The sequence below is a fragment of the Cicer arietinum genome, chromosome 4, assembly GCF_000331145.2.
Source record: "Cicer arietinum cultivar CDC Frontier isolate Library 1 chromosome 4, Cicar.CDCFrontier_v2.0, whole genome shotgun sequence".
Classification (NCBI taxonomy): Eukaryota; Viridiplantae; Streptophyta; class Magnoliopsida; order Fabales; family Fabaceae; genus Cicer; species Cicer arietinum.
In genome coordinates, this window is record NC_021163.2 from 63,082,849 (window position 1) to 63,110,188 (window position 27,340).

Below are 27,340 nucleotides of genomic sequence, written 5' to 3' on the forward strand. Positions count from 1 at the left end.
TCTTTTCGTAATAAAAGATTTTAAAAAAATTGATTCTTTAATAGTTCTTAAAGATGTATCAAAAGTCATAGAATGTATCTAAATAAATCAAGTAGCAATCGTATAGCAAATAATTAGATCAAAATAAAATAACATAAAAATGTATGCAAGTCATGCATGCTCCTAAACATATATGATCCGGATATAACCAGCCACACAGGCGTCCACACAGAAGTCACCCATACCAATGGGAAAAATTAAACCAGCCACACAGGCGTCCACAAAGATGCATATGATATGTCATGAAATGATAATGATGCTCAAAGATACATATCACCACCCAATTAGATAATCACATAAACCACAAGCCACTTAGGCAACCACAAAGATAACAATATTTAAAACACAAATCACCAGCCACTTAGGCAACCACAAAGATAATAATATTTAAAATGCAAATCACCAACCACTTTGGCAACCACAAAGATAAAAATATTTAAAATACAAACCACCAACCAAACCACTTAGACAACCACATAGATAGAATATTCAAAACACAAATCACAAGCCACTTATGCAACCACAAAAATAATATTATTTAAAACACAAATCAAGGTTTGCCGCTAAACACATCACAAAAATCAACTTAATCATGTTATCATAATTAAAATTAAAACTTTACACCAATTCCCCCAAGACTCATATAGATTTCTTAAAAATCAAAACTTTGAAATGAAATAGCACAAAAATCGAAACTTTAAATTAAAGACATCCTAAAAATATTACTCATGAGATCATAATAAAAATCATAGCTTTATAATTAAGTACACATAAACAACACACAAATAATAACTTTACATCAAATATATGACATCAAACATATTACTCATGTTATAATAATAAAAATCGAAATTTATAATTAAGTTTATCAAAGCAAACATATTACTCATAAAAATAAAATATTATAGTTAAATTCTTTAAGGCAATTAAAAATCAATATTTTTCTTTTAAGACAACAAGTTTTATATCAATATCTTACAAACTATTAATTTAATATCTAGCCTAACATTGCATGGGGAAAAGCCCTTACCTTAGGCGCTTTCTTTCTTAACACCTCTAAATTTGCACGAGAAATAGCTCACGAGGCAGTAATGAATTCAACACCGATAGATATTGGAATTTACGACTCAGAAAATTATTTTGAGAGTGTACGAATGACAAATAGGTGTGACAACAAGATGCCTAATGGAAACGTATGAACATATAAGCTATTTACGTTGCACTATTACCATTGATTTCTTGTCTAAAATTGAAGTGCACTTAATTCCAACATTATACTACCAATAATTACTATTTCTTTAATTTTATTAGGTTGTTACAAAGCCAATTGAAATTTATGTGTATGAGTTAATTTGAATTAACTAATAGAGTTCACCAAATATTGAAGGGTGTCACACACTAATTTTAATTAAATAAATAAATTAGAGATTGTCACATCACCCTTTTAATTTTTTTATCTAATAGTTACGAAACCAAAAATTTCATAGAATTATTTTTGTAGACAATTATAATAAAATTATAATTTTAGTTTAAAAGAGATGAATGCATGAGATACAAAAAGGACAATAGTCTTTTTGTGTCCTCTCTTAATTGCACAAAAAAACTTATAATTAAATTTATAATCTTTCTTTAAAAAATAAATTAAGGGTGTTTAAAATGAATTAATGCACATTATGTCAAGAAAATACCATGAATTGTCATAAAATCTTGTCATAAAGGAGAGTAAAAGAATGAGTCAAGTCACTATTTTGTTTTTATAGGATGGACCAAAAATATTTTCAAAACACTTATAGGTTGGTTTCACTAACTCTATAATATCTCCTAAAATGAATACTTTTTTGGTCGCAAATAAAACTAACAAACGATATAACTTATATAAATTCTAATTTAATTAAATAATTCAACTAATATTTTATCAACTAAAATAAATCAAGCAAGACAAGAATACCACTCACACATAACAAAATAAAACAAACATATCTAACACATCAATTTCATGATTATCGAAACTAATCAAATAAAAAATATCCATTTATGAAATAATGACATCATAAATAGTCCCCATGTAATTGTCACGTCAAAACAATTAAATAAAAATGAAGATTATAATTATTTAAGTAGAATAGAGTGTGATAAAATTTAATTTAATTTATTTACAAATAGAATAATTATTAATTTAATAATAGCAATTACTAAAAAGATACATATATAATATATATGAAAATTTTGGGGTGTTACACCAAGAGGCTTGTCTTGAAGGCACCATTGTCTAAAAACAAGACCTTCAAGATTGAAATTCAGGTAGATGAAAATGCATGGCTGCTGAAACCAGGAATGAGAGCTGGTTGTGGCATCAAAGGTATGGACACCTGAACTTTAGAAGCATTCAAATGTTGCAAAATAGGAGCATAGTGCTGGAAATTCCTAACATTTAGATGCCATAAGAAATATGTGAATAATGCTGCCAAGCCAAACAACATAGGAACAAATTCAAAATAGAACTATCAACTAGATCATCTAAAATGATGGAGGTAATCTTCTATGATGTATGTGGCCCAAATGAAGAGATATCAATAGGAGGTAACAATTATTTTGTGTCATTCATTGATGATTTCACAAAGAAAATCTGGATATATCTCATCAAAAGAAATAGTGAAGTGCTTGAGGTGTTCAAAAGATTTAAAGTGCTTGTTGAAAATCAAAGTGAATGTAAGATGAAAATAATAAGAACATATGGAGCAGGTGAATACAATTCCCATGAATTTCAAGTGACTGCACCATACATTCCACACCATAATTGGACTGCTGAAAGAAGAAACAGAACCATTATGAATATGGCCAGGAGCATGCTGAAAGGAAATTAGATGCCTCACAAGTTTTTGGGAGAAGCAGTCTCAAATGCAGTCTACATTTTAAACAGGTGCCCAACTAAAAGGCTTGATAGTAAGACACCAGAAGAAGCCTGGACATGGAAGAGACTAAGTGTGAGTCACTTCAGGGTGTTTTGCTCATTGTGCTTCAGACATGTGTCAACTCAAAACAAGAAAAAAATGGATGACCGGGCTGAACACATGTTATTGTTGGGCTATGATTCAACTGGAGCTTACAAGCTGTATGATCCAAACAAGAACGAAATGGTCATAAGTAGGGACATACTAGTAGATGAATCAAGAAGATGGGACTGGAAAGGGAGTGAAACCAGCTCAAGCAATGCAGCCAGTTTAGACATACCAATTAGTCCAGTCAGGCCAGTCAGCAGGGCGATTACAGTGGAACTGGATGAGAGTCAACCAACCTGCTCCTGAACCTGTAAGGAGATATGAACTAACCATTCATACCTCCATCATGTTACAACCATATGAAGTCACAATTGACTCATCCATCAATGTATATGGAGAATTGATTCATTTTGCCTTGGCTGCTGAATTAGAGCCAATCAGTGATGATTAGGCTTGAAAGGATCCTAAATAGAGACTAGCAATGGAGGAAGAGCTCAAAAACATAGAAAAGAATCAGACCTAGGAACTTATGACCTTGTCAGAACATAAGAGACCAATTGATGTGAAATGGGTCTACAAAATCACACTAAAGCCTTATGGACAAATTGCAAGTTACAAGGCCAAAGTTGTAGTAAAGGGATTCTTGCAAAGGTCTGGACTGGATTATGAGGAAGTATTTGCACCAGTTGCCAGGATTGAAACAGTGAGGCTGGTAGTGTCAATGGCTAGCTACAAGGGATGGTCCATGCATCAGCTGGATGTCAAATCAACATTTCTTAATAGTCCACTAGAAGAAGAGGTTTATGTGATCCAGTCACCAGATTATGAAAAGAAAGAAAGAGAAGATAAGGTGTACAAATTGAGAAAAACATTGTATGGCTTGAAGCAAGCTCCCAGGGCTTGGAATAAGAGGATTGCTAGATTCCTCTTTGAGCAACAATTTGAAAAATGTGTCAATGAGCATGGAGTTTATGTCAAGAAGAAAACAACAACACATGTACTACTGATATGCGTATATGTGGGTGATTTATTGTTGACTAGCATCAATGAAACAAAGATCCATGAATTCAAAATCAGAATGGAGAAGGAATTTGAGATGACAAATCTAGACATGCTACCATACTTCCTTGGTATTGAGTTTGTAAGCAAAGAAAATAGAATTTTTATGCATCAAAAGAAGCATGTTAATGATGTACTAAGAAGATTTAAGATGCTAGACTGAAATGAGGCCGATACACCAACAGAAGCAAACCTGGTCCTAACAAAAGAAGGCAATGAGGAGTTGGTTGATTCTACAACATTCAAGCAATTGGTATGATCATTGAGATACTTGTGCAACACACGGCCAAACATAGCTCACAATGTTGGATTTGTTAGTAGGTACATGGAAAAGCCTAGAACATCTCATTATTTGGCAGCTAAAAGAATTTTGAGGTACATCAAGGAAACAAGTGAGATGGAACTGCACTATGCTAAGAAGCTTGCTGAAAATGAAGCTGACCTGATTGGGTTTACTGATGCATATTGGTGTAGAGACAATGATGATAGGAAGAGCACCTCTGACTATGTTTTCATGATAAATGAGTCACCAATCTCATGGTGTTCAAGGAAGTAAAGCATAGTTGTACTATCTACTTGTGAAGAAGTTAAGTATGTAGTTGCCTCAATGGGAGTTTGCCAAGCTATATGGTTGGCTGGTTTAATGAGAGAACTGGGGTTAAGAAGCAACAAGGCTGTGAAGATGAATATTGATAACAAACCAGCCATAGACTTAGCAAAACAACCAAGTGTTCATGGAAAAAGCAAGCATATAGAAACTAGATACCACTTCTTAAGGGATCAAGTTACAAAAGGCAAAATAAAATTGGAGAATTGCAGCACCAAGGATCAAAACGTTGATGTTCTTACAAAATGTTCGAATAAGGTGAAATTCCAAGAGATGAGGAACAAGCTTGGAGTAACATTACCTTAATCACGTTGAATTAGGAAGAGTGGTAGTTATGGTTAATCCAAAATGATGTAATAGCATAGCAATCTAGTTAGGGTGGTTAGGAGTTTGTTAAACAAGTTAGTTAGTTTGTTGAAATGCAACTATTCAAAGTGTTTGATAATTTTACAAAAATTGGAAACATTTAAGTAAACAACTGTATAAAAGCATTCAAATCAATCCAATTTAATATACTTTTTAGATTTCCTATTCTTTCTAAATTGTCTTCCAACAATATTGACCATGGAATGACTAAATATTTAATATATAAGAATGGTGACTCATATACTTAATGGTTTGATGTTTTGGGTTGAGATATAGTGTCAAAAATTTTCAAAGGCACTCCTCCAAACTCTCTAACATGTCCTTGTAAATACTTATGTCTTCGGATTTGTAATGTTGATGACGTCGAAGTCATTGATTGAAATTTGTAATAACTAAAACTACTTCGTCAATCTAAACCCAAAAGCATCGCACTATGACAAAAAAATAAAAAAATAAAAACGTCGCGCTCAGACAACGAAATCACAAAAAAATAAAATAGAACAACAAAATTAAATTTGTATTGAAGTCATTTGTTAAAATAAACCGATGAAAAAATAATTTAAAGAAATAATTTTAAACTAAAAAATAATCACAAACTATACTTCTAAAATGGTGAAAGAAAAGAAGAGCCTAATTTATTTAGGTGGAGGAGCAGCTTAGTGCCAAGGGACCAATGATTATTATTCATTGTACAATTTCTTTTGGATAGAGAGGACGTACATAATTTTTGCTTATATATTTTATTTTGAGCAAGAATAATTGGTTATGCAAGCAATTAGAATAATTAATTAGATGAAATGATCATTTTGTTTGATGGGGTAATATATTATTGTTTTAGATTGCCATTAATTTCACTAATTAATTGGTCTTTGATCATTTTGTATTAACTACGAGTATTATTTCACGTAATATCGTTAAGTATAGGACCTCTTTGAGTAAATTACATAAATTAAGAAATTTGTTATGATATTAAATTTATTGACAATTAATTTATTTTATAAGTTTATTTTTTGGAAAAAAAATTAATTAATATTTTTATTAGAATATTTATTATAGATTGTAAAAAAAACATAATTAAAGAGCTGTTAATAAAAAATAAATAGTATATTTAAAAATTTGAAAGGGGTCATATAAAAAAAAGTTAAAAATGAAATTTATATTTAAGGATGGAGGCAGTGGTATATTGATATTTAATTTGGATAGCAGGTTAAATCAAAGCCTTGAGTTCTTTAAAGTCCAATAAAATTATCCCCGATGGCTGACTTGGCCCAACCTTCAATCTAATGAAAAAAAAAAAAAATTTACTCGATACCTCCTCTTTTATCCAGGTACCCCAAAATATAAAGGAAAAGACCAAAATATCTTTATATATAGTAAAAATGATTATTTTTTTATTTTAATATTTTCAAAACATGCGAGTGTTAAAAAATTCTTTTTTTTTTAATTTTTTTTTTAATTTTCCGGTACACAATTTTAATTTTGGAAAACTTAAAAAAAGTTTTCCGATACAGAACATCACTTTCAGAAATTATTTTTGAAGTTCTCCGGAACTATCGGAAAACTTATTTCAAGTTTTTCAAAAAAATACACTATCGACAAACTTCAACGTGACATTTCCAAAAACTACCAGAAACTTCATCCATGAGTTTTTTGGTAGTTGTTTGATTTTTTTTTAAAATATTTTTTAAATTAGTTTTTTTTTAATTTGTTTTATTGTATTAATGTTTATTAGTTCATTTGATTTTAACTAAATTTTTTTTCCCAGTAAGTAGGGCTAGAGGTAGAGACAACAAAATTGTAGCAAGAATATATTTATCCCAAGAGGATTAGACAATGCTACACGAGTAGGATCAACATGACAAGATACCAAGAGGAGGGTAAGGGTGAAGTGACATCGTATCTCAAATGTATTTATTATGATTTATGATATATTAATTATGGTGTATTAATGATGTATTAATTATTTATGATGTATTTATAGTGTATTATTTGTGGTGTATTATTTATGGTGTATTACTTATGATGTATTATTTATAGTTTATTATTTATGGTGTATTATTTGTGGTCTATTATTTATGATATGTTAATTATTTAATGGTTTATTTATGGTGTATTAATTATTTATTATTTATGATATATTATTATTTAAAAATATTTATGGTGTATTAATTATTAATTATGATATATTAAAAAAAAAAGATGTGTATCGAAAAATTTGTCTTTTTGGGATACACGTACTAGAAAACTTAAAGAAAGTTTTCTTATAATACATTTTTTTTTTTCATTCGATAACTAAAATCTTTTTTTGAGTTTTCCGAAAAATAATACTTTATGTACTAGAAAACTTGTAAAAAGTTTTTCGGAAGTACTATGAATAATAGAATTTTTTTAAATAGTTTTCTGAAAATTAACAGAAAATTTTTATCTATCGAAAATCTTTTTATTATCTTAGAAAATAATGAAATGATAAAAAAAAAAGTATTTTTGACATTTTTATAAATTTGTGGAGGTATAATCATAAAAATAGAGATACAATGTAATTTTTTTTGAAAAAAAGTGACAAAATGGTTCAACAAAAACATTATTACTTTCTGCACCTCACAATTGAATGTACATTCATCAAGAAAAACCAATCAAATTGTGACTATTTTTTTTTATTACAAATAAAAAACAATAAATTTGTGACTTTGCATGTGAGCTTTTATATAGTTTGTATTGTTCGAATGTACATTTTAAATCATGGTTTTCGACAGCAAAGACAGGAAAAATTGGACTAATAAAAAAAGTGGTAAAAATAATTTAAATATAGCCAAGTTTAAACTTGAATATAACAAAAATAATTAATTACACATCAATCAATTAACAATATTAGTTAATTTTTTTGTCTAATAAAAAATGTAATTCTATCCACTAATCTTCTCATCATTTAACCTCTCACCGTAGAGACTAGTATATTTTTGGTAAGGAGTACATTGAACTAACAAAGACGTGAAATTCAACTATGAAGCAGAGTTTTTGAAATATACGGACAAAATGATTACAAACTCAATTTATTTATAAAATGTGTGAGGAGGAGGTCATCATAGTTCTTCTTAAATATACTAAAATTACAAAAATATTTTTAAATATGTATTCTTTTAATAATTTCGCATACCAAATTAATATATTTAAACTAAGGAAGAAAAGAAATATTAAAAAATCAAAGCATGTCTCATAAATGATTTTGTAAAAATTTTGATACTGAGTAAGTACTGATAATCTTCCTTATGGGTGGTTAAGAGTCATTTTTATGGCTCACAATAATTATTTTTTTTATTTTTATTTGATGTACATGATAAAATATAAAACAACATAAATATATGAATCATGATATAGTAGTGATAAAATAAATATTATTATATTATGTGTTTGATGTATACATAATAATAAATAGTTAAATACTATTTTATCAAATTATTTATTTGTATATATTTTATTTAAATGAAAAAATTATCACTGTGAATAAGTCAAAAAAAATATTATTATGAAACAATAATATGCTATTTTTTTCATATAAACTTACACAATACTTTAAAAAAATATAAATTAAAAAAATATTAAAAAAAATTAATAACTATTAAATGAATGTTATTAAAAAAATACATTAATACTACTAAATAAATAATTTCAACTTAAAAAAAATCATAGATAACTAAATAATTATATTTTATTTGTTGGATAAACTCAATAAAGATATAATATATATTATATGTGAAAGAAAAACAACTCTTGTAAAAAATTACGTTTATTTTAAAAATTTAAATTAATATTCAAAATTGTATTATTTTGAATAATAATTTGTTAGATTTTATGAAATGACAAAATTAGTTTGATTATAAATCATACATATTTGTAAAACTAATTGCTAATATTTTTATTTTCAATTTAATATCAAATTTTATCATTTTTTTATTTATATTTTATTAAAGTTAGTTTTGTATATTTTATAAGGACAATTGATTAAATTTTTGTTCTTATTTTATCATATTAGTTTCTAAATCAACTCATATTTAAGATAAATTTTTTAAGTAAATAGATAAAATATGATAGAAATCATGAATAAATTATCATATTGGTTCGTCAAATATTGTGTTAAGACATAATATAATAAATGATTATATTATATTGTCTCTTATAATGTTAATCAATTGATCACTTTAATCTAAATAAATAATTTTTACAAAATTATTATTTTTATATATATTTATTTTGTAATTTCATTGTCTAAATGTGACATTAGTTTATTCATCGTCTTATTACCGTGTTGTTTGATTTTTTAAACTCTAGAATATCACAGTGAAAAAACTCAGTTCCATAATAAAAAATAGAAATCTATAATGTTACCCAAGCTCCAACTCGTGACTTATCTAATTCTTCCGGCGTTGGTTGTTGAATTAATTAATTAATTAATATTTATTGCTGAACCTTAATGATTTGACACATACCGTAACGGTAACGGGAAAAAGAAAAGAAGGTTTGTCAAACAACACTATAAAAACATCAAAACCAAACCGCAAAACCAAACCGCTAAGCTTTGTTTCATTCATTCACTTAACGCCAAACAGAACCAAACAGAAGCCATGGCTGATTCATCAAACCTAAAATCAGACTCCATTATGGAATTAATGAAACAGCATATCGCCTCCGACGCTGGCAAAGACGTCGTTCAAAAAATTGGACTCGTTTATCAGTTTCAAATTGCTCCTAAGGTTCTTTTTCTTTTCATTTTTAACCTAATTTTCAATTATATTTTCTTCTTATTGTTCACATTATCACGTGTCGTGAATTTGTAGAAAATTGGTATCGATGAAGTCATCTACACCGTTGATCTCAAGAAAGGAGAAGTCACCAAAGGTTTGTTTTTCTTTCTTCTTTTCCCCTTTTCAATTCAATTCATTGGTATGAATGAAATAGTTATTATTTCACGTGTTTATGTTTGCTTTCAGTTTTCCCTATTGAACCCGATTGTTTGTTATATTATCTAAAGCACATTATTCCCATTTCTTAAGAGGATTTCTTATGTATAAACTCTGTAGCTTCTGATCCAAGACTTGTCAGATCCCGGCATATTAATTACTTCAATAATCCATTTTCTCAAATTATTACCAAGGTGTTAGTGTCCTAGTGTTAGTGTCATCGTAATGTTAGTGTCATCCGTTCCGTGTTAGTGTCATGGGATATAAGCATGGTTGTAAATTGTTGTTCATAACTACAATTGCAATAGCAACTTGAATGTTTTTGGGTCTCTGCATTGCAATTGCAGCTGCAATTATCCGTATTTTCCCCTAATAAATAGGTTGCGATTGCAATTTTGATTATAACTATCGATAATTCAATTGCAGCCATATTATCAAGATTTTTAGGTCTGCGACTAAGTTGTCTTTGCAATTACAGCCGCATCAGTTGCAACTAACCATAATTTTTCATGATATTAAGGATTATGACTTAACCACAATCACAATCTTAACTGAAATTTAGAAATATTGTTGAGCAATATATACATGGATGAGGATGCAATTAGGTTAGTAAAAGATAGATCAAGCATTTGTGATTTTCCTCTCTAAGTATCTCATTTTCTGCTGGCTGGTGAATGCCGTATTTTCTTTGATTAAATTGATCTTTTTTAAGATTATAGATTGTTATGTCTAGGTGTCTGGAGACTGATCAGCAACTGTTGCAATTTTGTTGCAAATGGGATGCTTTAATTTGGTCAATTTTATTGCTTGTTCCTATAATGCCATCATGTATGATTAGTTGGGTCATGTCTATATATAGGGGCATATGAAGGTGGAAAGCCCGATGCAACTTTTTCATTTAAAGATGAGGACTTTGTTAAGATTGCATTGGGGAAGATGAATCCACAGCTTGCTTTCATGAGGTTCAACATTTCAACTAACTAAAGTTTTTTCTTTTTCTTCCCTTTTCCGTTTTCGCTGTTCTTTATTTATCCATTCACTTACTTGTATCTGTTTGGCGGTATATCGATACAGAGGTGCAATGAAGGTTAAAGGAAGTTTGAGTGCTGCTCAGAAATTTACTCCGGATATCTTCCCAAAGCCGTCCAAGATGTGAGCAGAGAGGTCTGTCATTACAGCAATAAGCAAAATATATAAACCTCAAAACCCGAGGAGTATATCTGTAGTTTAAGACATTGATCATCGTGAAAATATAGTCGTGAAAATATAGTATCGGATATTGAAGGATATAGATAATGTTATGCAAATCTTCCAGATGATTGTGATAATAATAAGTTGACGTTTCAAGTTTAAAAATAGTTCATCATGATCATGCAATTCTATTGTTTCTTCCATTAATACTTGGACCATTGCATAGTTGAACCTACCATTGAAGTCTATACTTGTGAATGATAGGAATAGTGAATGTCCCTCTCACTCGCTATCTTTGCCAGAGTAACGTTTCGTACCCAACTACTAGCAACAACTGCATAAGTTTCCCAATAGTTGAGTGCAATAATTCTAGTTAAATTTGACAAAAGACGAAGTATATTGTCAATATCTATGCAGTTGTAATCTGTTGGACTTGATAAATATGTTTGATGAGTTTCTTTTCACAATTTCTACATAAAATGAAGAAAAAAAAAAGTGTAGCACTAGATTTTAAAAAGCAAAATGTATTAAGTCAATATTTTTTTTATACTCCAGGTTAGTGTATCAGTGAATGTTTGATTTCACGTTAAAATTAACAAAATTAAGGTGAGTAATTGTGATTTTACAAAACCTAGTGAGTAAAGTTTCTACAAAACATTGTTTGCCTTTGATTTCATGGTGGGAGTAGTGAAGTCATATTGACTGATTGTGATTTTGTGAATCCTACTACAAAATCAAACATGCATTAAGTGAATCTCATACATTATAAACTAAATGTCATTATCACTCTATAAATACAAACAGAAAGACCTTTACCTTAAAATATTGACAATGTAAGTAAATAATTGATATAGTTTTACAGTTTTAAGGATGAAATTTTGTATTTGTTTTATTTCTTTCATAATCACAAGGCAACTCAAGGCGTACGGCACCCTATGAAAAGTAACATACCACTAAAAAAATGTATCCATATTTAATTGATGTTTTGTTTTTGTAAAGGGAAAATAAAAGAAACATACAACATAAACTAGAGACTTGATTCCTCTGTGGGTGGGACCAGTTACATGCAATGACTAGCTGACAACCTTTAAGCTTTCCAAAGTGTGAAACTATGACTCTCTTAACTCTGTTTTCCCACTACTCCCATACCTTAAACTACTCTTGCTTGTCACTGAAGATTTCCTAATTCTCCAAAATAACATAAGTTTCTTTTTCATCTCCATCAGAATATAATGTCCTATATATTATTGTAATGTTGCAAATTTATGAAATCCTCACAATTATGAATCTTATCTCCAATAAAACCCAAGTTTCTATTTCATACATACACACTATATCCTGATTTCCTCTGGCTCAGGATAATATCTTTGTTTCTCACATTATAAAATACATTATCATGATATTCATTTACTTCATGCAAACTTCCTCTATATAAGTCACAAAGCAGCACACAAATTTAACTCCAAACACATTTGAAGCAATGGATTCTCTTCCTTGGCTCAGTCTTTTCTGCCTTTCAATTTTTCCTCTTTTAGCTTCCTCTACTTTGCTCTTTCAGGTTTTTTTACCATCACAAATACATTTTATAAACAACCTTAATTAAATGTGCATGTATATATAATAAATGTTGTCAAATCACAGGGATTCAACTGGGAATCAAGTAGCAAAGGAGGATGGTACAACTTGTTGAAGAACTCCATTCCTGACTTAGCAAATGCAGGAATTACTCATGTTTGGCTCCCTCCTCCATCTCAAAGTGTTGGTTCTCAAGGTAGTACATTTTTGTTTGTAACTGCTTCACTCATAATTAAATATCAATGGATATATCATGATCATCATTTGTCATTAAATTCTTAATTATTTGATTCCAGGGTATCTTCCAGGAAGACTATATGATCTTGATGCATCAAAATATGGTTCCAAGGATGAACTAAAGTCCCTTATAAAGGCCTTTAATGATAAAGGAATAAAGAGCCTAGCTGACATAGTAATCAACCATAGAACTGCAGAGAGAAAAGATGGAAGAGGTATTTACTGTCTCTTTGAAGGTGGGACCCCAGATACAAAACTTGATTGGGGTCCATCTTTCATTTGCAAAGATGACACAACTTATTCAGACGGCACTGGAAATCTTGATACTGGAGAAGATTACAATGCTGCACCTGACATTGATCATTTAAATCCTCAAGTACAAAGAGAGTTATCTGAATGGATGAATTGGTTAAAAACTGAAATTGGTTTTTCTGGATGGAGATTTGATTTTGTGAAAGGTTATGCTCCTAGTATAACAAAGATTTATGTGGAAAATACTTCACCAGATTTTGCTGTTGGAGAGTATTGGAATTCACTTTCTTATGGACAAGATGGAAAGTGTGATTATAATCAAGATAAAGCTAGAGGTGAACTTGTGAATTGGGTTGAATCTAGTGGTGCTGGTGTTGTTAATGCATTTGATTTTACTACTAAAGGGATTCTTCAAGCTGCTGTTGAAGGAGAACTTTGGAGGTTGAAAGATTCGAATGGAAAACCACCTGGTTTGATTGGTTTGAAACCTGAAAATGCTGTTACATTTATTGATAACCATGATACAGGTTCTACTCAGAAACTTTGGCCATTTCCTTCTGATAAAGTTATGCAGGGTTATGCTTATATATTAACACATCCTGGGACACCATCAATAGTAATTTCTCGTACCTTTTTACTTTTAATAGTAATTTCTTCCGTTGAATCTTTATATTATGGTGTGTTTTGTCTCACATGACATGTATAGTTAGTTACATTTAATTACTTTAATTTTTTAAATTATATATTGATGTTTAAATATTAATGTTGTGTTTGATATTCAAAATTTATTCGAAAGGTAGATATAAGTTTTTGGAGATACTAGTGTAAAGAGATATATTAAGAATTGTTTATCTGAAATAGGAATGGCTGAAGAGGTTGGTTGAGACAATTAGGATATGTTGAGAATAAGAGAGCAAATCACCCTTTTTATCGTTAGGTTTTCAGTTAAGTGTCTAATAAGACATTGATTAAATAACAAAATAGTTGATGATAGAGCTCTCTCATTGAGCATAATAAAATGGATCAATCCATTACAATTCATTCAAAAACAAAATCTAATATTAATTAATTAATTAGAATATTATAATAATTAACCATATTTTATATTAATAATAATGACAATAATTCATAATAACTGATTATGTCAATTCAAAATTAATTAATTAAAATAATTAATTTAACATTTGATACCAACGCAACACTCAGACAAGTAGTTACTAGTCTTTTTATAAAACACCAAAATTATGAGGAGAAATGACTGACATAAACTACATATTAGAGCATTTAAAAATCACGCTGAAAGAGATCTAAACTCATATTACGGGTGTCTACCACTCAACTTAATACACACTATATTGAATCAATTCAATTTTCTTAAAAAAATACTATGAAGGTATATTAGTGATAGTGTTGTGTCTGATGTTAGTAGTTTACTAGTTAGGCTACATCTAAAGCTACTATTTGTGATTATGTATAGTTATAGATGATGTTGTTATGCAGTTCTACGACCACTTATTTGATTGGGGACTGAAGGAGCAGATAACAAAATTGACAGCAATTAGAGTGAGGAATGGGATCAACATGAAAAGCACAGTGAACATTCTAGCAGCAGATGGTGACATTTATGTGGCAAAGATAGATAACAAGATTATTGTGAAGATAGGTCCAAAGATGGACCTTGGAAATCTTGTTCCCTCAAATTTCCACGTTGCTACCTCTGGTCAAGATTATGCCGTGTGGGAGTGACTATAAATTGAGTGCAATACAGAATATATTTGGTGTGTTTATCATTAAGTATATATCATGTCTTGTGTGGAAAAATGCAACTCTCAACTATAATCTTGTATGCTCCATAAAATAAAAACTTGTTTGTCATACTGTTTTACCCGTTTCATGAACATAATATTTCCTATTATGAACTTGAAGTTAATAAATTTGAGTTAAAGACGGATCAATTTAGAGGTTTTATTTTTCTAAAACCCGGAACATTATATACACAGTTTATATATATATATATATATATATGTTCACACAGACTCTTTGTTTTAATTATAAGAGAAAAATGAGTTAGATAAAAGTTGATGTAATTAATTCAAGTTGGTCCAAATACATCTGAGCTTTGATAATTCAATTCAACTTTCTTTAATATTTAAGATATGATAAAGTGGTTAACAATGTGTTGCGGATTCTATCCTACCGCAGTTCTCTGCGGAAAACGGGTTTATGAAGTTAACTATTTTCCAAAATTAAGATAATTCACGTACGACTAATCAAACATTCTTTCAATCTGAGTATAATGGATATTTCTAGTTTGTTCGACCTTATTCTGTACTAGTCAAGTTGTCATAATTTCTGCCCATACATAGAGCTAAAAAACTAAATTGAAGATCATAATTTTTGTATTAGAGTTTACGTCACTGATGAGGGTGTGAAAATGTATAATTTTGTTTTTAAAAATCATAAGTATATAAAATATGTTTTTGACATTAAATTCTAGTAATTTTTATATTAATTATGCATTTTACATATTCGATTTATATTATAGAATTGGAGTTGGATACGTGGACTCGAGAAGTAATTATTTAACGAATTATTTAATTTAATAATTTAATATAAATTAGAGTTGTTAAAATGGACTATCCATTCTGTATAAAGCTGATTCTAACATGTTATGGATTTTTCAAGTCGAGCTAAAAAGCCATTTAAAACACAGCTCTAAAAAATATTACCCAAATTCGACCTTAAGCAGATTATAGCTTTTTGGACTAATTTGTCATTTAATTTTTTTAATTTTTTTTATTAATATTTTCTAATATTAATTTTTTGTAATTATTTAAATTTGTATATATTCTAGCATGTTTTTAAATACTATTAGTATTCTTTTAAATATAAAATAAAAAGTTAACATTTTACCTACATTATTTTCAGTTGTGTTTAAATATTTTAAGTAATTTTTTTCAAAATAAAGTTTATATACTATTTTTTCATGTCATGTGGGTAGCCCTTAAGTTTGATCGGATTAGTCCGTCACGGATACAAACTAAAAACCCCTATTAAAATTCTAACTATAAAATTTAGAGCTTAAGTCCTATGTTATACCGGGATTATTTATTTTGACGACTCTAATAGAAACAATAAATTTCATCAATCTAGTCATCAAATAAAAAATACTTATTGAGTAGATCAATACGATGTATTTTTTTTTTAAATTTTAAAAATATTTGATATTTCATTAAATAATTTCAAATGATTGTATTATAAACTTTTAAAAAATACAAGTAAATATCAATGACTAGATTACGTAGCTACGAATTTTAAATTTATATAAAATTTTGTGTTAGATATTAATATGTTATATCAATAATCAACGGTTGGATTCGTGAAATTCACCAATATGAATAAAATTAATTTATCAAAATTAATTTATCAATATGAATAAAATGAATAACACAATAAAACGGCAAAACGAAACAACACTATATCAAGGCAGTAACAAAACAACCTTGCATTTAAATGACAACATCCAAACATTTCAAAATCATAACTCCAAAAGTGATTTAAACCCCTCCAAAATAAAAAACCAATGATGCGCTACAAACAACATATGTAAAAATATGTCAAAGACAACTATTATGAAATAGTAAGTAAAAAAAGAGAAAAATTAATAAAAAAAACATAAAATCATATATTTGAACGGATTTGACTTATCTAAAGTGAATAATTTACTTTAAAAAATAAAGTGAATAACATCGGCCATTAGTAATTAAATCAATAGTTAATATTAGTTACACATAAGTAACCAATCATAAATAAATATATTATTAATGATATTAACTGAGTTTCCCAACTTTTGATAGGCAAATCCTACTTATACAGTGTCTTAAATTTATTGTCAAAATGTGATTTCATATTTATTATTTGAGAAAAGTGTCTCTTTTACATATTTGAATTAATTGATGAGAAACCTAATAATTTTCTTCAATTGACTCAGTCTGAGTACGCTACTCCTTAATTAATTAGTCAAAAGTGTAGTAGTAGTACAATTGAAAAATCAACAAACACTCAAAGATCCTAATCTAAGGATGCCTATAAATTTAGAAGGAAACATACAGTTGCAACACAAATTTGCGAAACATGAAGTTTCTTCTCACTTCGTTTTGCTTCCTTTGCCTTTGCATTTCTCTTTTCCCTTCTTTTTCCTCCTCTGCCATACTATTTCAGGTATCTCCACTCTCTTTCTTTTATTAACAAATTTTAATATATAATAGAGTTTAATAATATGAACATGTGTGTTGTAGGGGTTCAACTGGGCATCAAGTGAAAAAGCAGGAGGATGGTACAATTTCCTGAAGAGCAAAGTCCCTGACATAGCAGATGCTGGTGTTGAATATGTTTGGCTTCCTCCTCCCTCCAACTCTCATGATGATGGACCTCAAGGTATATTTAACTTTAACCACTTAATGTCATTAATTTCACATACTTTAGAGTTTTTAATAATATGTTTATTGTATTGAAGGTTACTTGCCGAAAAGGCTATATGACCTTGACACATCCAAATACGGGAACAAGAACGAATTGAAGGCTCTAGTGGCAGCATTTCGTGAGCGAGGAGTAAAAACCATATCCGACATAGTTATAAACCACAGAACAGCAGAAAGATTAGACAGCCAAGGACTTAGCATCTTCGAAGGTGGTACTCCCGACACTCGTCTAGATTGGGACGTATCCTACATTTGTAGCACAGATGTTGAATTCAAAGGAACAGGAAACCCCGACACAGGAGACGATTGGGGTGGTGCACCTGACATCGATCACACAAATCCTAAAGTACAACAAGAGTTATCAGATTGGATGAATTGGTTAAAAACAGATGTTGGTTTTGTGGGATGGAGATTCGACATGGTTGTTGGGTACGCTCCAAGATATACAAAAACATACATGGAAAAAACATCACCTGATTTTGCAGTTGGAGAGCTATATGAAAAGGTTGCATTGGGTTCAGATGGAAAACCGTTGAGTAATCAAGAGGCACATCGTCAAAGATTGGTGAAATGGGTGAATGATGCTGGTGGTGTAGTTACTACGTTTGATTTCACAACAAAAATGATTTTAGGTGCTGCTGTTGAAGGTGAACTTTGGAGGATGAAAGATGGTAATGGGAAACCACCAGGGATGATTGGAATAAAATCATCAAATGCTGTTACTTTTGTAGATAATCATGATACTGGCTCTCAGAAATTATGGCCATTTCCTGATGATAAAGTTATGTTGGGTTATGTTTACATTCTTACTCATCCTGGACACCCCACAATTGTAAGTTTTTTTTTTATTTTTTATTTTTTTATTAACTACTAAAATTACTATTTTATAAGATAAATTATTGTTGAATGTATTGTTGGTGCATGCAGTTCTATGATCACTACATAGAATGGGGGCTAATGGAGCCAATAAAGAAATTGACAGCTATAAGGAAAAGGAATGGAATTACAGCCACAAGCAGTGTGAATATTTTGGCTGCTGAGTCTGATCTTTACATGGCTGAGATTGATAACAAAATTATTGTAAAGATTGGACCCAAGTTGGATCTTGGAAACCTTCTTCCATCCAACGCACAGGTCGCTACCAATGGACAAGACTATGCTGTATGGGAACTTAAGTGAAGCATCTCACTATTTACTAATATGAAATCAAAATAAACAATAAATAAATTTGCATTGTCATGCTCCATTGTATAAGATCTCAAACTCAAAAACATACCTTTGATTTGGTAATATCTTACACATATCTTTTTTTTCAATATATCAAAAGGCTATACACAATACAAAAACATATTTTTTTTTCTTTCTTCTTTTCTCACCAAGAGTGATGAACTTAGTTTTCATGTCAAAACCATACATAAAATTTTGTAGCTGAACTTAACTCCGTACGCAGCGCATCGAGCTCCTCTTTCACGAATGTTAATTCTGTGATTGCAGCTGTATACCGTGCTTTAGCGACCTCGAGTTGCGCCTTAGCTGCCACGCTAGAATCTTCTGCTATACCTTGTTCCATCTCTTCCACTTTAAGCTTTGCAAGTTCTGAGTCTTGTCTTGCTTGACGCTCTTCGGTTTGTGCCCTCTCTAGGTTCAGTTTTAGTTCTTCTATTAGTCTTTTAGTGCTGTCAAGCTCCTGAAGTACTAGTACTTTCACTTTTTCGGCCGCCTCTGATCTTTTCCTATACTCCGGAATCTCCTAGTGCGCTTTTTCAAGCTCTTGTTCCACTTGCTTTCGCCTCTGTACATCCAATGCAAACACTAAAGTTAATTGTAATTTCATCAGATAAAAGCTACCAAGTCATCAATACAATAGCATCATATAGTATCAAAAGGACAAGTTTAGCACAAGATGTAGCAATAAAATGTAGTGATAGTAGTTTCACTAATACAGTGGTATTTTAACCCACAAATTTGATATCAAATTTCGACATCAACATATATGGTTAACACAGTTCAAATATGCGAATATAAGAATGTGTCAGTGTTACAACTGATTAATCGTCCACATAAATAAATGCAAAAGATTGATATACCTCGACGGTCATCATTCAATGAGCCTTCCAATCGACAATTCCTCCAAACTTAGAAACTGCGTGCTTAACAGATTCAAATGGAGGTGCTGTATCAATTATGCCTCTTTTTTCAGCAATTTGCTTTGCATCTGTAGGTGAATCAACACCTCCTACAGCAACATCAACAATCTTTGTTTAAGGCAGATTCACATTCAGTTCTTTCTGATCATTCTCCAACTCTTTCTGATTGTTCATTATATCTTCTAAGGATCCTTGTTCAGAATCTGCAACCACAGGTTCTTGGTCACTTTGCTCCATTACATGATCTTCATCAACATTTGTTGGTGAAACTAAATTTTCGTGGAGGAAATCAATAACTTGTGTTGTAGGTGAATCTGTTATTAGTTCTTTAGGTTCAATCTGCAACTCTTTTGTTTCAGAAGATGAAGCTGAGAGTTCCATAAGACTTAGACACCACCACATCTCAACCCAAAACCTTAAGGCATTAGGTTTATGGGTCATTCTCCTTATATATCCAATATAGCCTCCATTCCTAGTCAATGTGGGACTAACCACTCATAATTGAGTTCCAACATTAGACACTGGAAAATTAGTGTCATTTTCCACTCTATTGGTATCACAAAGTGAGTTGATGGAAGCTTCAATTGTTGGAGTTAGGACATCAGTATTTTCTTGAGTGTTTTCTGCCATTAGATTTTGTTCAGCATTTATTGTGGAGGATTCTGAGGCTGAATTGTCTTCAACTTCCTCCTTTGGAGATCACCCTTACTTTGGACATATGACGTTTCTAATCTAGTTGCACATCTGGAAAAGTTTTCAGAAGAATAAATTGAACATCTCGTTTAATTCTAGGGGTAGTAGTGGTCAGCCTTAGGAAATTTATTTATGTTAACTCTAGTCTATGCCAATTATCATTTTGGTACTACATTTTTGAACCTTATAATTTCAGTATTAAGTATCTGATTGAGATACTGATGGATTTTAAATTTACAATGGATTATTTGTTTGTTTGTTTGAAATTACATGGGAAATTATATATTTTGATTGCACGGAAAAAAAGGATGTTACAAGGGAAGGGATGCCACACAAGGATATACCCGAATTACGTTCAGTCATCACAACAATCAAGACACCTATCAACTTTGATAGGATTTCTTACGATCTACCCAAACTATACTAAACTCTTATAGTTTGAGTTTTATAAAACTATGAGATTGTTTTGTTAGAATTTGAGAAGACTCAACACTTGTTTGAATTTTGATTCTTTGACAGAGAAACACACGAGAATGATTCTAAGAATCAAATGGGAAAAATCAGAATTGATTCAAAGTATGTGAATGGGAGAAATTCAAGTATGATTGAAATGAGTAATAAATTGCTTAATACTTGAAGATCTGATTTTTTCTTGAGCATTGACCTTCCTTTTATAGGCTTTTAGGATATTTAATAATGGTCAAAATAGCTGTTAGTAGTGCTCTGTCAGATTTGACCAAAACTAATATATTTGAATAAAAATATTTCAGCTTTGAACACTTTGTGAAATCTGTTTGATTAGGCGTTTTTCTCCGTTATTGATGAATTTTCTTTTGTGTTTAGTGATCCTTTGTACCTCATATATATTTGTTGATGATATTGCTTCGATCTGGAGATTTGTTTTTGCCAAAATAGCTTGGAGAATGATGACGAACTTCTGCATAAATATGGAGATTGATATTGAACTTCTGCAGAAACGGAGATTGATAATCAATCTGGAGACTGGTCTGATCATTTTGGAGAAAAATGTTTGTTGCTGAAGATCAAGTGTAACAAGTTGGGGAATATTTATCAATCTGGAGACTGATATTACACAGTTGTCCATATTGATCAGAATGCTATCAAGAATGTTCAGATCTGTCTCGTCTTGTTAATTCGTGATCTTCTATCTTTGTGATTCAAATGCCTTCTTTGACTAGAATGGTTCCTACTTGTTCTTTGCCAAGTACTCATAACTTTAGCATGAAATTCAGAGGCATAAATTTTTTTGAACTAATAGAGATGGATTGATTTTGGAGCTACCATTCTTGAAACTGGATAAATTTATTAATATTAATTTATTAATATAAATTTATTATTATTAATTTATTACTATGAATTTATTACTATTAATTTATTACTATAAATTTATAAATAAATTTATAATTCAAACATTTGAAATTTATTGCGAGATACAAACTTCCAAAACAATTTTGTAACTTTCCATAAATTTCAAAGTTTCTAAATTGAAAAATTTATGTTTCTGAAATTTACATTTTGAAACTTTCAGGATATGTCATACATTTAATGATGATTAACAATACACTTTAGAAATAATAGTTCATGACACATTTTATATTTATTGATAACTAATGATATAATTGATGTCGAATCAATACAAAATATATATTTATTTTTTATTTTTATCGAATTAATATTATTTTAAATCACTATTTTAATCATTAAAAAATAAAGATAACCCTTAACACTTATTTCAAATAAAAAATATTTATGATCGTTAAAATTTTAAATATTATGCCTCTAATGTTTATTTAAAATGTATAAAAAATTCCATTATTTTTTCCATAAAGACTTGGACCATTGCATAGTTGAACCTACCATTGAAGTCTATACTTGTGAATGATGGCAATAGTGAATGTCCCTCTCACTCACTATCTTTGCCAGAGTAACGTTTCTTACCCAACTACTAACGACAACTGCATAAGTTTCCCAATAGCTGAGTGCAATAATTCTAGTTAAATTTGACTAAAGACGAAAAATATTGTCAATAGCTATGCAGTTGTAATCTGTTGGACTTGATAAATATGTTTGATGAGTTTCTTTTCACAATTTCTACATAAAATGAAAAAAAAAAAAGTGTAGCACTAGATGGTAAAAAGCAAAATGTGTTAAGTGAATATTTTTTTATATTCCAGATTAGTGTATCAGTAAATCTTATTTACTTTCACGGTAAAATTAACAAAATTAAGGTGAGTAATTGTGATTTTACAAAACCTATTAAGTAAAATTTCTACAAAATCATTGTTTATGTTTGATTTCACGGTGGAAGTAGTAAAATCACATTGACTCATTGTGATTTTGTAAATCCTACTACAAAATCAAACATGCATTAAGTGAATCTCGTACATTATGAACTAAATGTCATTATCACTCTATAAATACAAACAGAAAGACAACCTTGAGATTTTATAATTTTAGACATCACCTTAAAATATTGACAATGAAATTATTTTATAAATTGATCGTAACATTTTACTAATTATTAAATTATTCTATAAATTTCTACTTTGTTTTCAAATAAATCTATAAGATTATAGATATTTTAAAAAGTCTATGGAATTAGTAATATTTTAAAAAAGTCCTCACTCTATTAAATTGTTAAATTGGTTCTTATATTTAACTATTTATTATTAATTATGTTTTTTTTTAATCCTACTACAAAATCAAACATGCATTGAGTCAAACATACATTAAGTCAAACGTGCATTAAAAAGTGAATCTATATAAATGTGATTATTACTATAAAATACATATACATACTATTCATTCACATTATAAAATACATTATCTTCCTCTATATAAGTCACAAAGCAGCACACAAATTTAACTCCAAACACATCCGAAGCAATGGATTCTCTTGCTTGGCTCAGTCTTTTTTGCCTTTCAATTTTTCCTCTTTTAGCTTCCTCCACTTTGCTCTTTCAGGTATTTTTACCATCACAAATACATTTTATAAACAACCTTAATTAAATGTGCATGTATATATAATAAATGTTGTCAAATCACAGGGATTCAATTGGGAATCAAGTAGCAAAGGAGGATGGTACAACTTGTTGAAGAACTCCATTCCTGACTTAGCAAATGCAGGAATTACTCATGTTTGGCTCCCTCCTCCATCTCAAAGTGTTGGTTCTCAAGGTAGTACATTTTTGTTTGTAACTGCTTCACTCATAATTAAATATCAATGGATATATCATGATCATCATTTGTCATTAAATTCTTAATTATTTGATTCCAGGGTATCTTCCAGGAAGACTATATGATCTTGATGCATCAAAATATGGTTCCAAGGATGAACTAAAGTCCCTTATAAAGGAATTTAATGATAAAGGAATAAAGAGCCTAGCTGACATAGTAATCAACCATAGAACTGCAGAGAGAAAAGATGAAAGAGGTATTTACTGTCTCTTTGAAGGTGGGACCCCAGATGGAAAACTTGATTGGGGTCCATCTTTCATTTGCAAAGATGACACAACTTATTCAGATGGCACTGGAAATCTTGATACTGGAGAAGGTTACAATGCTGCACCTGACATTGATCATTTAAATCCTCAAGTACAAAGAGAGTTATCTGAATGGATGAATTGGTTAAAAACTGAAATTGGTTTTTCTGGATGGAGATTTGATTTTGTGAAAGGTTATGCTCCTAGTATAACAAAGATTTATGTGGAAAATACTTCACCAGATTTTGCTGTTGGAGAGTATTGGAATTCACTTTCTTATGGACAAGATGGAAAGTGTGATTATAATCAAGATAAAGCTAGAGGTGAACTTGTGAATTGGGTTGAATCTAGTGGTGCTGGTGTTGTTAATGCATTTGATTTTACTACTAAAGGGATTCTTCAAGTTGCTGTTGAAGGAGAACTTTGGAGGTTGAAAGATTCGAATGGAAAACCACCTGGTTTGATTGGTTTGAAACCTGAAAATGCTGTTACATTTATTGATAACCATGATACAGGTTCTACTCAGAAACTTTGGCCATTTCCTTCTGATAAAGTTATGCAGGGTTATGGTTATATATTAACACATCCTGGGACACCATCAATAGTAATTTCTCTAACCTTTTTTTCTTTTAATAGTAATTTCTTCTGTTGAATCTTTATATTATGGGGTATTCTGTCTTACATAACATGACACGTATAGTTATATTTAATTACGTTAAATAAATCATTCAAAGAATCTATAATTATTCTATCAAAATCATTTAAAATCAAAAGATAGTTGTCCGAAATGAAATTTTTAAAATTTGTATTGAATTTAAATTTTGAAAAGTTGAGGAACCAATTTACGAATTTTGAAAAATTATAGGAACTAATTTGATAAAATTATAAGAACCTATTTTCAAACTTATTACTTTTATTAATATGATAAATTATTGATGAATGTATTGTTGGTGCATGCAGTTCTATGATCACTACATAGAATGGGGGCTAATGGAGCCAATAAAGAAATTGACAGCTATAAGGAAAAGGAATGGAATTACAGCCACAAGCAGTGTAAATATTTTGGCTGCTGAGTCTGATCTTTACATGGCTGAGATTGATAACAAAATTATTGTAAAGATTGGACCCAAGTTGGATCTTGGAAACCTTCTTCCATCCAACGCACAGGTCGCTACCAATGGACAAGACTATGCTGTATGGGAACTTAAGTGAAGCATCTCACTATTTACTAATATGAAATCAAAATAAACAATAAATAATTTTGCATTGTCATGCTCCATTGTATAAGATCTCAAACTCAAAAACATACCTTTGATTTGGTAATATCTTACACATATCTTTTTTTCAATATATCAAAAGGCTATACACAATACAAAAACATCTTTTTTTCTTTCTTCTTTTCTCACCAAGAGTGATGAACTTAATTTTCATGTCATCAAAAAGCACATAGTCAAAACCATACATACTGCAATCACTAACATGTACAAGTATGGTGTACTCTTTGATTAATCACCAAAGGTATATATATAACAATGCGTTGTAAGTTTCTCAAAAAAAGTGATTACCCTGAATGATTTTGTTGTGCTTTTCTTCTTCCAAAGAACATAAGAATCCGTGGAAAAAACGATTTTTTCTTCTTTTTTCCACTTTCATTGTTTCCATGAGCATTAGACTTTGGACTTGAAAGATAATGTACAGGAATATTTCCACTATGATCTTTGTCTTGTTTACCACTATGACTTGTGTTCTGGTTTACCATTTTTTGGGCTATTTCGCCGGCTTTTCTGCGTTGTTGTCCGTGTTCGGCTCTCCATTTTCTTAATTCTTGTTCTACACCTAATTTTCCTTCCCTTGCCTTCTCAGCTTTATCCATTGCAATCTTCAAAGATTCCCTTCTATCAGCCATTTCTTTGTTCACTTCATTAAACTTCTCTAATGTTTTCATTTCGGACTCTTTAGCTATATTGATCTCGGAATTCGCAGTTGCAACTCTCGCATTGGCTTCCTCTTCTGCAACATGAGCTTGTTTTGTAAGATGATAGTACTCCTCAACCGAAAGTGTCACCCCCTTCGATGAATCAACTTCATTGTTGTTGTTGCTTCGAGACGATTCACTCTCTTGCAATACTTTAATTGCTTGTATTGCCAACCTCTCAGAAGCTCTTGCAGCCTCTATCTCCTTTTGAGCTGCAAGTAGTCTACTATACATTGTACTCGCGCCGGCCTTGGCTTGTTCTGCCTCCTCCTTTACTCTTCGAAGCACTTCGCGAGCTTCTTGAGCAAGCAAGTTGGCTTGATTAGCCTCTTCGGCAGCTTCTCGTAGTTTTTTCGGCATCTCAAGGATTGTCTGTCTGCCTTCTTTTTCCTTCATTTGAACCGAAAATAATTCTGATTTAGTTTTGTTCAGTTCGGCTTCGATAGATGCAACTGTTATGGAGGCCATTCCTTCTCTTTGCCTAATCGAGGCGAGCGATGATTTCTCTTGTTCGAGTTCCGATCTTAATGATGTTGCAGCCACCTTTAAATAACTTACCTCAGAAGTAACTTTCTCAATGTTAAGTTTCACTTCTTCAAGTTCCTTTTTGGCTGATGCAACTGCTTCTTGTATTTCATTGTGTGTCTTTTTCTCTGGTTTCTCTTTCGATTCTCCTTCTTCATCGCCTTCTTGGTTGGACTTTGATTCCATATAGGCATTTAATTCAGCTTTCAAATCAATCAACAATATAGAGGCTTTACTTAGTTTAGTTTTAAGATCCTTAGCAGACAAAATTTTCTGGTTGAGTCTTTCTAGTTCCTCTTCTTCCTGCTTAAGTTCCTTCTCCCAATTGAGAAAATCTTGATCTCTTGCCATGACAGTTCCTATTCTGTGTTCTTCTGCTTCCATATGTGCAGCATGTGCTGTTTCCAAAGACTCCTTGATCGCAATCAACTCTATAGTCAAATCTTCAACCGTCTTTTCTACTTGTTTTGATGCAGCAACAGCTTCTTCAGCTTTGTCCATTGCTTCACCTTTTTCCACAACTAAGGAGGCGTACTCCGTACGCAACGCATCGAGCTCCTCTTTCACGAATGTTAACTCTGTGATTGCATCTGTATACCTGGCTTTAGCGACCTCGAGTTGCGCCTTGGCTGCCACGCTAGAATCTTCTGCTATACCTTGTTCCATCTCTTCCACTCTGAGCTTTGCAAGTTCTGAGTCTTGTCTTGCTTGACGCTCTTCGGTTTGTTCCCCCTCC

The 27,340-nt window shown here is 30.6% G+C and overlaps 4 protein-coding genes and 1 pseudogene across 4 annotated transcripts; 4 read left to right on the forward strand and 1 right to left on the reverse strand.

The window, feature by feature from the left end:
* The first annotated feature begins 9,609 nt into the window (after positions 1-9,609).
* Positions 9,610-11,381, forward strand: LOC101506635 (sterol carrier protein 2). The gene is made up of 4 exons (XM_004499001.4): positions 9,610-9,818; positions 9,903-9,963; positions 10,885-10,987; positions 11,100-11,381. Exons 1-4 carry the CDS (start codon positions 9,690-9,692, stop codon positions 11,179-11,181), a joined length of 375 nt encoding a protein of 124 aa, XP_004499058.1. The 5' UTR covers positions 9,610-9,689; the 3' UTR covers positions 11,182-11,381.
* A 971-nt stretch (positions 11,382-12,352) lies between these two features.
* Positions 12,353-15,157, forward strand: LOC101506967 (alpha-amylase-like). The gene is made up of 4 exons (XM_004499002.4): positions 12,353-12,774; positions 12,858-12,987; positions 13,088-13,896; positions 14,781-15,157. Exons 1-4 carry the CDS (start codon positions 12,697-12,699, stop codon positions 15,024-15,026), a joined length of 1,263 nt encoding a protein of 420 aa, XP_004499059.1. The 5' UTR covers positions 12,353-12,696; the 3' UTR covers positions 15,027-15,157.
* Positions 15,158-17,348: 2,191 nt separating this feature from the next.
* Positions 17,349-19,053, forward strand: LOC101507296 (alpha-amylase-like). Its single transcript, XM_004499003.4, has 4 exons — positions 17,349-17,501; positions 17,579-17,717; positions 17,797-18,593; positions 18,689-19,053. The coding sequence occupies exons 1-4, from the start codon at positions 17,415-17,417 to the stop codon at positions 18,938-18,940; spliced, it is 1,275 nt and encodes a 424-aa protein (XP_004499060.1). The 5' UTR covers positions 17,349-17,414; the 3' UTR covers positions 18,941-19,053.
* Positions 19,054-23,433: 4,380 nt separating this feature from the next.
* On the forward strand, positions 23,434-25,427 carry LOC101508459 (alpha-amylase-like). The gene is made up of 4 exons (XM_004499006.4): positions 23,434-23,586; positions 23,670-23,799; positions 23,900-24,708; positions 25,065-25,427. The coding sequence occupies exons 1-4, from the start codon at positions 23,509-23,511 to the stop codon at positions 25,314-25,316; spliced, it is 1,269 nt and encodes a 422-aa protein (XP_004499063.1). The 5' UTR covers positions 23,434-23,508; the 3' UTR covers positions 25,317-25,427.
* The window catches only part of LOC101508139 (protein WEAK CHLOROPLAST MOVEMENT UNDER BLUE LIGHT 1-like), a 4,517-nt pseudogene continuing 2,560 nt past the window's right edge, over positions 25,384-27,340 (reverse strand).